This window comes from Peromyscus californicus, unplaced genomic scaffold, assembly GCF_007827085.1.
Source record: "Peromyscus californicus insignis strain IS unplaced genomic scaffold, ASM782708v3 Scaffold_4__1_contigs__length_199733344, whole genome shotgun sequence".
Classification (NCBI taxonomy): Eukaryota; Metazoa; Chordata; class Mammalia; order Rodentia; family Cricetidae; genus Peromyscus; species Peromyscus californicus.
Window position 1 is genome coordinate 150,151,142 of NW_026294562.1, and position 11,216 is coordinate 150,162,357.

Genomic DNA, 11,216 nt, shown 5'->3' on the forward strand with positions numbered 1-11,216 from the left:
TTTTAAGGCTTGAAATGTGTCCTACCTGCACATTTTTAAAGACACAGACAAGGCTAGGACAAAAGGAAAACTACCGGAGGCCATTATATAGACCAAATATTGGCATTGTTTCGTGAAACCTTTGTTTCTGTTGCACACAAAACGCCAAGTGTTTCACAGAGCTTGTCTTGTTACACACACGCCACACATACACACCACACATCACACACACTCACCACATACACCACACACACACACATACATCACACACCACACACACACACACACACACACACACACATATACCACACACTACAAACACACTCACCACACATACACCACACACACACCACATACACATACACTGCATAACACACACACCACACACACTCACCACACACATACACCACACACACACACACACCACACACACATACACTGCATAACACACACCACACACACCACACACATACACCAGACACACACACCACACACATACACTGCATAACACACACCACACACTCATCACACACACATACACCACACACATCACACCACACACACACATACACCACACACACCAAACACACATACCACACACACAATACAACACACACATACACCACACACACACCACACCACACACACATACACACACCACACACATACACATACACCACGCACACACCATACACACCACACACACACACAAACACACACCATACAAACCTGTATACACACACACACACACTGTGCAGGAGGAGGGGTGTATTTCAGGTACATGTTAAGATATGTCAGTCTTTCATTAGTGGTTGGTTTATACATTACATCATCTTACATTTCAGCATTCACTTGTGGGTTTTTATTCTTTGTTTGACTCTTTGTTTGAACAGGGTCAAGCTACATAGCCCAGGCTAGCCTGCTACTCACCATCCTCAGGCCACCACCTCCAGCAGCTAGGATTGTAGGCAGGTGCCATCATGCCCAGCAACTCCAGGTGAAGTTTTGTTTTGGGTTTTGTGGGTTTTGAATTCTTTTCTCTGTGGGTCACACTACTACACTGATGTTTACATACATGCTTTGTGAGTTTTCTTTTTCTCTTAGAATCCTAGGGGCAGGAAATTGGATTAATTGTGGCTCTTGTTTACGGTATCTTCTGATTTGTCATTACCCAACCAAGCTTTCCTGGTCCTTCTCTCTCAGAATTACTATCTATAACCAGAAAGTAGTTATTCTTTTCTCTCTTTTTTCCAAACACCCCTTTCTGTTGTCCTTGAATGAAAGCACAGGTCAATTCATGCTTCTCTGGTTACTCATAGGAAATCAACAACCTTGCATGATTTTAAACCATGAGCTTGAAGACTTAGTTGAATTAACCACGAGGACTGCAGACCTTGGGGCCACATAATGATTGGGATTTCCCACTCACTTAGAGTGCACGTTCTCTCCCCTTTCCTAATTCAGCTCATGCTGAATAGGCTCTGTAGGTTGGGGACGATTTTGTTTTCTTGTCCGTGTTCTTCCGCACACAGATCACCAGCTGCTCTTTCTGACCCCTCCTGGAAGGAGAAGGGGCAGGCAGAAGTGAGAGGCAGGAAAGGAAGAAAAAGTCGTACCCATGACAATTTCATAAGATGGTTCTGTGTCCTCTGGGCCTAACAGGTATTTTTGTTGTTGTTGTTTTAAGACAGGCTTTCTCTGTGTAGCTTTGGAGCCTGTCCTGGAACTCATCTATACACCAGGATGGTCTCAAACTAAGAGATCCTCCTGCCTTTGCTTCCCAAGTGCTGGGATTAAAGGTGTGCACCACCACCGCACAGCCCCTAACAGGTATTTTAGCTGACACCATGCCCCATCTCGTGTGTGTGTGTGTGTGTGTGTGTGTGTGTGTGTGTGTGTGTGTGTGTGTGTGTGTTCTGTTGTTTTCTTTCCAAGCTGTTAGAGATTGAACCTAGATAGGCGAGGACTCAACTGCTGAGATACACTGCCAGCCTATGAAAGTGGTTTAGGAAATGCCAACTTCAATACAATTGCTCCCTGCTTATCAATGCTGTGGAGGCCTCCTGCATCTGCACGCGGGAGCTGCAGACCATGGCTGATCAGGAAAACCTCTCCTCTGCTGCCTTCCAAAAGACTCTACTGGATGAGGTGAAACTGGACCCCTCTGCTGGGGCCTCTCTGTCTTCTTCCGCCTATGTTAAGGCCTGCAGCCTGGCCTCAGCAAGCAAGAATTTATATATATATACTATGAATACAAACTAGTTTGCACCCTAGCAAAGGAGTGGTTGAGAGATGCAAGAACTCCTGGGACTAGGCCACTGAAGCAAGGGAGGGACAAACAGGAGACCAGAATTGGAGGAGGCAGCTAATGACAGAGGACACAGCTGCCCAGACAGAAAGGGACTTCCTGAGCCAGCATGACCCAGGGAAGGCTATGGTTGGGTAAAGAAACAACATGGAATATCTGAGCCCCAGTTTCCAAGATTGGAGATCTTCAGGGGTTGTGTATAGGGAGAAGCCCCAGGCTATACCTCGAGCCTGGAGCTGGTCACTGCTGGAGTCAGTCCATCATAGATCAGCATACTTTTGCTTTTTGATCATTTCTTGCAGGTTGTAGGGAGGGGGGTGCCAAAGCTTTTCTATCCCAGAGACGTTATTGCAGAATGTGACTTCTTCTCTCCAGAATTAATTTTACAAAATGGGAGTGACTTGCCTTTTTGGGGGGTTAACATTATCTATAGAAACATCTAGATCTGAGGCTTTCTTTGTGGGAAGCATCAATCTCTTAAAACAATTACAGGATGGCTTTGATTTCATCTTCAGTCTTTGTGAGTTATATTTTGCTAAGTAAGAATCTCATGGGGAGCCCATGGGGTTGGAAGGAAGGGCCTCATGCATGCTAGGCTTCATCCTCAGCTCAGGAAGTGTTAATTTTTATCTAGTTTTTAACTTCATAACTGAAATCATACACAATGCTTTCTTGCTATCTGCCTGTGTTTGAGGGGATACATAATACATGTTTTGGTCCACGTATGGACATATAGAGGTATACTCCAACTCCTATCTTTTCATATCTCTTTCTTTAAAAAAAACAAAACAGTGGTGTTTCTTGGTCATTCCCATGGCCTACAATCCTCAATATGACTGCCCTGTACTCTTTCAAATGACAATGACAAGTTTATATTTCACAAGTATTTATTAAACATTTTGGGGTGCTTAGGGATCCAGAGTTTAGGAACTAATTCAAGTCAGTAATTGCCTCTTTGGGGTCTGCATGGCTGGGAACAACATGAAGAGAAAACTCAGTATTTAGTAGGCAAGCCAGGAGGTCGGAAGTAGTTGGGGTCTCTACCACTCCGACCCCATTCATTGGCAAACTGGTTAGCTCTTGATTGCTCTGTTCCACGTCCTGTGAACCTCCGAATACCCTCTCTGGCATCACTGCAATCAAGAAAGACAAGAAGAAGATCCATAACCAAGCTGATGGCAATGGCCCCACCCTCTGGATTCCCTTCTTCAAGAGATGACTGTAAGAGGAGCCCAGGAACACCAGGGAAGGAGAGGATGGTACTGATCCCACCTGAATAAACACCTGCTCAGCCCAGGAAGTCACCCTCATGCTGAATGAGCAGCACCAGGGGAGAGAGGGTGGGGTATCAACCATCATTGCCAACCACTCCCAGTACTATGCACAGAAAAGAGGACGGTTAATGGGCAGTGTGCACAGGATGCAGAGGAGAGACCTCCTGACTGTCCAGAGCAGTCAAGCTCTGCTCACTGAGACCTCTGTTACCTGATCACTTTAGCAGCCCAGGCTCCTCCTGGTCCCCTTTGGGCAGCATCATAGTTCCCTCTAGCACGGAAGTATTTGTCTGAGTATTTCCAATTGGCCTCCTTCATGTCAGAGTAAGCGCGCCACATGTCTCTAGTCCCTGGAGAGTTAGGAGAATGATGAGGAAGGTTGCATTTAGGCAAAAGAGAGGGTTAAAACTTCCGTCCAACTCATCCCAATGACTTCAGCCTTTCACAAACCACAGAAATGTCGCTGGCTTGAAAAGAATAGTTCTTACTTCCCCATGCCTTGCAAGGAGAAGTGCTTTTGGGACGAGTTTTATTCTAGGGGATTCCTGTCTTAACTCTGTTGCTGTTGGTCTTTGGCTGCTCCAAAAGCATATAGAGGAGAGATGCTCTCCAGGGGATGTTCATCATGTGATGATGAAGCTCTCTCTGAAATGGCCCAGGGAAACGTCTGTCTATGGTGTGAGACATGAGGCCTCTTCCCTTCCTCTGCTCCTCTCTCTTCTTCTTCCATTTCGTTCCTTTCTCTTACGTTCTCTTCCTTTAGAGACAGCATGCATCTCTATATAACCCTGGCCAGCCTGAAACTCACAATCCTTCTGCCTCAGCCTCCCAAGTGCTACAATCACCACTGCAGCCACAGCTCTCTCCTAGCACAGGCCATGGGAGAAACTGCTCTCCGGGCAGAGTGAGTGCAGTTCTGCTCTGACCCCACGGAATGTCCAGGATCTATTGTAACCTGAGCTGTTCTCAGCTCTCCATCAGCGGAGACAACAGTGAGTTCTCTGATACAGACAGAAACAAGCTGGATGATCAGAGACTCTAGGTGGCAAAGGGCACACTAGGTTTGAAACATCTACATCCTCCCCAAGAACAGGGAAGAGTATTAGCCACCTTGGTGGTTAGGCAGAAAACCTGAGAAAATGAACGTGGGATGTTCATGGAAGATGCTCAATTTATCATCTCATTTCTCTGCTTCTCAGGAAGGTACCACAAACAGCAAAAGATGTAAACTAAGGGCAGCTGTGGTGAACTGTGCACTGAAGGACAGATCCAGCTAACATTAAATGGGAAATGTCTTCAAAAGTGACAAGTTAGGAGAAAAGGGAAAGCCTAATATCTAGGTTCATTTAATTTTTATTGTGCTGTGGCTGGTGGGATGTACTTCCCTTGGTGACAGTTTCTTGTCCATGTCTGAGCCCCAGAAGACCTATATTCCAGGTAAGCAAGTCACTGTCTTCTGTGGGTGGCAGAGGATCTGGAGCGTCCTTCACAGACAGCTGCCTTTCCCAACCTATGACCTGCTGCTTCTCAGGTCAACAGTGAGTGTGTGCTCATGAAGTCCTCTCTGTCCGGGGAGCTGTGTTGTGGATTATGAGGAGCGGGCCAACCTGGGCTAACCTGTGTTCTTCCGGGGTTTTTTTGTTGTTGTTAGATAACTTATTGTGCTTTGTTTCCTTAAAAGATAGATGTGGCACTACACCACAAGATTAATTTAAAAACTAATTCATTTCCACACATATTGGACAATGCGTTTTCATTGTGTGAAAAGTTCAGTTATCCTTGGCTGCTGTCACTGTGGACTGGGGACTGCACTGGTTCTCCTGTGCCTGGCTTAGAACACTACCCATGGGATGCACTTCATTTCACAGTCACCAGACATAGACGTATACTGCCACAAGGCGGCAGCAGATCCCCTCTTCTGTTGGCGAATCTGCAACTTTCAAATACAGATTGTTCCTACACTCCTGTGGGAAAGCTGCTCTACAAACATTACGTGATCTCAGGCTTGGGATCCTCACAGAAAAAGGTAAACACTGACCAGAAGAATTCAGAACTACATGGGAAGAGCAACGCAGCTTGTCTATCCATGGAGACTTCACAAGCACGTTATCCCTTAATTATGTGGTCCCTGCTCTGGTAAATACTTGGAACTCACAAATACAACCTCTGGTCCCCATCCTTTGCTCTTACCTTGACCAGCCTCTTTAATGAACTCAAACCAGCTTTGGCTGTCAACTCCCAGGACCAAGAAGCAAAAAATGATGGCAATGGATGGCTTCATCCTGCTGTAGGGCCGGGAAAACACAAGTATGAATATACCATTTCTTGGGGCGGCGGATGCTTCTGTAATGTTGAGCTGTCCTTTTATGCCAGTAACCAATCCCTCTGGATTTTATACATAAACCCACACACGTGTAGAGGTGGATGATATAAGTGGATTCCAGGGAGCCATCTAGCTCCCCATTTCCACATGTTTCATTAGACTCCCACTGACTGAGAATTTGCAAATGGACCATTAGCATAAAGCACATTGCATTCCAATCTTGCCAGCCAAAACCCAACTGTATAGGAAGTTTCCAGAGAGGCGTGTAGGGGCTTTATAACCATCATAGACCTCTGCAGTCTATCTGTAGAGGGCTGACTCCACCCTTCCCTGAATTCACATAGAAGCATACAACAAATCTCCATGATAAAAGTACTGCCTCCAGTGAGTTCTAATCCATCCAGTAGATTCAGGAAAGAGACAGAGCAGGAAAACACAACAAGTGGATGCTGGCAGGGAAAAGAATCTGCAAAGAGCAAATGTCGGAAAGTCCTGACAACTCACCCTAGGTGGTCAGTTCCTGCTGAGACTCCTGGTGAGTGGCTTGTGTCACTTGTTGAGGAGATGTGGCTGGGGTTATCTATATATACTGTCACTCAGTTAGTGGAGCAATCCCCTGTTTCATCTTGCATAATCCCACTTGGCCATAGTTTATCTTTCACAACATAAAGATTTCTCTTCACACAGGTCTGATTTTTCCCAGATTGCACAATCTGGCCATTTTCAGGAATGTGGCAAGTTAGGATTTTCAGTCTTCCCCGTCCTGACTGGGAATAATCACAATGAGTACTTTCCATCCAATCATGTAGTGTCAATTTCTAAGGGAGGGACGTTAATATTGGAAAAAGAAATCCGAATACGTAATGAATCACGGAGGTGCACGGCAACTCCAAAGGCTGAGCTAAAGTCCTTTCAAAGCATAGTTCAGAATTAAGCTGGGCCTAGGAAACAGGCAAGAAGGCAGAAACTGACTTTTAGCATCGACATGGGTAAACTCAATACTGGAAAAGACTTCTCCTGACTCAAGTGTATTTATTCATGAACAGTTGGTATGGAAGATAAGGGAACAGATTAAATTCAGATACTGTGATAAACTAGGAGAGCAATAGTACAGAAATTTGCTTGAAAGTCGTGAAGAAATAACACACCATAAGCAAGCATGAGGAAGGCCCACTGGCTGTGAAATTGTGCTAACAGTGGGTTCAGGCAGAAAGCTGCAGAGCACAACAGAGGAATGCTGGGAGGTAGTACCAGGAAACAGCTTTTGGAGCTAGAAAAGCAACACTAGGTTTTGCTACATTCATTTATCTTGTAAAGAAAATCCATTCATGCAATGAGGGTACAACAATTCATTTTGTATCCCCACCCCTTTATTCAACAGAAAAAATTAAATACGCTGACTTCCCTAGAGAAGGAAGGGATATAGATAGCTACAAGATGGTGGATACGATAAGGGCATCACATTTGTTCCTCTGTTCTAAGGGACCCGGGGCTGGAAGCCTGAGGACAGCAGTAAGGCCAAAAGACCCACCCAGAAAGAAATAGCTTGGGGTTTGTTTTATTTTTGTTTGTTTGTTTGTTTTGCCTGAAATTGTTTGTTACTAGAATGTTAATATTTCAGTGGAGAAACAAGTTGATGTAGACAAACCGTGTAAGCTGGAAGATGGTGACTAATAGCCAGGAAGAAGGAGTAACAGCCGAAGAGAATGGATGTGAAGAGCTTTTTGTTGGACTACAAACCAGAGGGCGGTATGGTGGTGGAGGATGTGGGCAAAAGTGGTGCAGGATGAAGCAGGTCAGGCCAGGGTGGGCACCATGTTTGAGAATCGTCCTAGATTAGAGCTGCTTGGGAATGAAGCCTCTTTCTAGGTTTGTCCTTTGTTTTAGTTGTTTGGGGCCCTATGGCATGAGAGCTGTAATGAGAAAAACTGCCAAATGATGTCTCTTTAGTCTCTTGGTCCTTAGCCAAGGCACTGCCAAGCCACATTTGGCTACTCCTCACACGACTTCCATCCCTTGGGAAAGGGATTCTTTAGTGCCTGGGGTCCGGCTGGCTTGGCTCACATTGTTCTAACAGTAGGCAGTGGGTAGCAGCTACAACCTCCCACATGCCCTGGTTGTGGACCTGCTTGGGGAGGTGCTTCACAGAAGACTGCACATAAAAGCAGCCCCTCTTCTGTCCTGACTTCCTTGGACAGACATTTGTTGCCAGTGGTTATGTACTGACCTCCTCAGCCATTCTAGACTCAAAATTCACTTCCCACATGTCCACTCTTTCAATCCACCCTTCTCCTCCTCATTTACTTTGGTTTTGCTTTATGTGTATTTTGCCTGGATGTATGTACATGAACCACATGCATGCCTGGTGCCTGTGAAGGTCAGAAGAGCATGACAGTTCCCCTGGAACTGGTGTTAGAGATGGTTGTGAGCCAACATGTGAGATCTGGGAATTGAACCAGATTCAATTAACCGCTGAACCATCTCTCCAGTCCCTGCCCTCTTCTTTGATAGAAACATTAGAAGACAAGTGAGTTCTTTCCTAGACATTAAGAAGAGCTCTTTACATGAACTTTTTCTTTATTAATAATTTAACTAATTCTTTGAGGATTTTATCCAGTGTATTTTGATTGTATTCACTCCTCATCTCCAACTCCACTTTCACCTCCCTACCTGCCCAACTTTAAGCTTTCTTCTTTTTTTCCCTTCATCAAGTCCAGTTTGAATGAGCCAACTAGTCTTGGCGATGGGGTCTGGCCTAGAGGTTGGTCAAGAAGGGTCATACCATTAAAGAAAGTTGACTCTTCCTCTCCTACCAGCAATCCAATGCCAATAACTTCTCAGCTAGGGGTGGGATTTTGTGTCCTCCTCGCCCCCTCCATGCTGAGATTTTGTGTGCTTTGAGCTTGCACAGGTCTTGTTCATGCTGTCACAATCCCTGTGAGTTCACCTGTGTCTGGAAAACACTCTGTCCTTAAAGTCATCCACCACCCCTACCTCTTACATTCTTTCTGCCCCTATTCCAAGAAGAGGCCTGAGCCTGGGGGATGGGGTATGATAGGTGTATCCAGGGACATTTTTCTTTATTGTTCATTTTATTATCACACAAAGTTGCCCCTTGTTCATTCCTAATGTGTCTCCATGGAACGGGATCTCACGAGAAGACCACTGTCTGTTTTGTCTCGCTATCATCCAGACATTTCTCTTAGTTCCTTAAGCAGGTGGTGAGTAAATATAAAAATGCACTCATCTGTGCATTCTGCAAGCTTATTTACTTAAACTGGAAGAGGATTTTAGAGGACTCTAAATGTTTGAGAGAAGCATGCCAGTTTGGATGGTTCTGAGTCCAGCCCACATTGAATAAACACAGATTGATCCACAGTTCATTGCATCTCTCCAGCACATGCAGGAACAACCCACATCAGACCCAACACTAACTTATAAATGGGCCCAACCTGCATTTCTCATAGATTACTCCATAGCACTGGACTATTGCCTGCAAGTTTGCAAGGACTCCACCAACAAGGAACTTGGGTCTAAATACATGTTCTCGGAGTGTGAGTCTAGATTTTCTTTCACGTAACTAGAAATTTCAAAATGTAAACCTGAAAAAGTCATAAATTGCACAATGCCTTCTTTGGCAGCTGAGTTTGAAATTTTTCTGATGAACCCCTTTCTCCTGTTGCCTGCACCTGAGAGAATGAAGAGCCTCTGATTGTTCCACACCCCGGAGAATTTGTGTAAGAAGCTGAGCCCGACCTCAGAGCCCCCAAAGTCTGGGAGGAGGCAGAGTGCAGGCTCTCAGTCCCAACCTCTCCTTCGCCTCTCACTCCTGCTTTTGTGCATGTGGAAAGAACTCAGGGAGTGGACAGGACAGCTAACCCACACTGCTTGAGGGGGGCCTTAGAGCTGACCGAGACTGCAGGGACTTGGACTAGAGTTGCTCTTCTGTGAGGAAAAAAAAGTAGTTGCAGAGTTAGATGTCTTCATGTGGGTTCAGGTGCCCAGAAGAAAAGGACAAGTCTCCTGAGTCTCAGCAGGTTGCACAGCAGGTGATACAGCCTGCCAGCTGACCCCACACCCTGCCTGGCAGACAGGAGTGTGGTGAGGGGGTCCTGGGGGAAACCCCTGAACACCCTGGTGCTTGCTCCTCATCTTGGTACTTTGGAAGGATGGAACAGTCCATATCATCAGAGTTTGAAGGGTACTGGCAGTGTGCCAGACAAATAGGGTGATGTTCTATTCATCTCTGCCACTTGGTCACTTGGGTTGGAAACATTGGGTAGGTGAAGGTAGGCAAACCCTTCCTCAGGGAGCAGTGGGTGCAGCTGCTCCTCTTTCTGGTAATAACCTCCACTGCTGAGGGGGCTCATGAGGAGGTGAAATTCCTCTCAGGAGCAGCCATGCACACCATTTCTGCAGAGACCCCCAGGTCAACAGAGAATGTTAGCGTGATTAGGAGTGCTTCAGACTCTGCCGAGGCCCTGGTGGTACTCCCTCCCTACAGCATTCCCCTCCCCCAGTCCTGAGGCTGGGAGCCATGGTGAAAAGACACCTCCAAGTCACTTGCATGGGAGGACCCTCTGGTCCTCACTCCTCCAAGTGTCCAAACAGCCAACTAGCCTGTAATGTGGGAGGGTCACATTAAAGCAGACCTGCCACTGCAGTTGAAACAGGACTGCAGGGACTTCCAATGGCCAACAGTGACCCAGTGCTAAGGACAGAGAAGGGAATTTTACCTTCACAGTCAAACCAGGGTTGGGAAAACAAAGGCAGTTTGTGGTGAAGCCTCCTAAACCAGCACTCTAAACTGGCTGTGTTTAGGCAGCATGTGTCATTTTTCGGACTATGTCCCTTTGCACTTGGGACATCTGTACCACATCCTCCTCCCCCAGGGCTCACAGACCACTGCAGAAGAGGAGAGAGAAGAACTGCAAGAGGCAGACATGGCGGATGACTACAGGGAAGTTGTTTTCCAGACACAGCCCCTGCTCACACGTGTGGACTCACAGCACAGCAATCGTGACAGTGCACAGCATCTGCACAAGCTCAGGCCAGACCGCATCCCAGCATGGAGAAGGGAGATGGGCACAAAGTCCCGCCCCTAGCCAAGGAACCATTGGCAGTTGATAGCTGCTGGGAGAGGGAGAGTGGCTTTTCTTTAAGGGTTCAGGCCTAGCAAGTTAGCCATGCTGCGATGAAAGGCCACACACCCAAGGGTATATGAGCAGAAAAATTAGATTGGTAGATTAAAAAAATCTAAGAGACCACAAAGGTGGGTGGGTAGAGAAGGCAGGGTAGACCTGGGAGGAGTGGGGGAGAGAATTATCATGTC

At 46.3% G+C, this 11,216-nt stretch overlaps 1 protein-coding gene across 1 annotated transcript; it reads right to left on the minus strand.

Annotated features, from left to right (window-relative positions):
• Positions 1-3,196: 3,196 nt before the first annotated feature.
• Positions 3,197-6,515, minus strand: LOC128095555 (serum amyloid A-1 protein-like). Its single transcript, XM_052714623.1, has 4 exons — positions 6,389-6,515; positions 5,752-5,846; positions 3,773-3,911; positions 3,197-3,420 (listed from the first exon to the last, which is right to left on the minus strand). The coding sequence occupies exons 2-4, from the start codon at positions 5,840-5,842 to the stop codon at positions 3,282-3,284; spliced, it is 369 nt and encodes a 122-aa protein (XP_052570583.1). The 5' UTR covers positions 5,843-5,846; positions 6,389-6,515; the 3' UTR covers positions 3,197-3,281.
• Positions 6,516-11,216: the final 4,701 nt, after the last annotated feature.

What these genes read in the sequence shown, in the direction of transcription:
- LOC128095555 (XM_052714623.1), bottom strand. Translation starts at nt 5,842, where the DNA reads ATGAAGCCATCCATTGCCATCATTTTTTGCTTCTTGGTCCTGGGAGTT. An exon ending in CATTAAAGAGGCTGGTCAAG is followed by an intron (nt 3,912 to 5,751) that starts GTAAGAGCAAAG and finishes CTAACTCTCCAG; the next exon opens with GGACTAGAGACATGTGGCGC. An exon ending in TGGGCTGCTAAAGTGATCAG is followed by an intron (nt 3,421 to 3,772) that starts GTAACAGAGGTC and finishes TCTTGATTGCAG; the next exon opens with TGATGCCAGAGAGGGTATTC.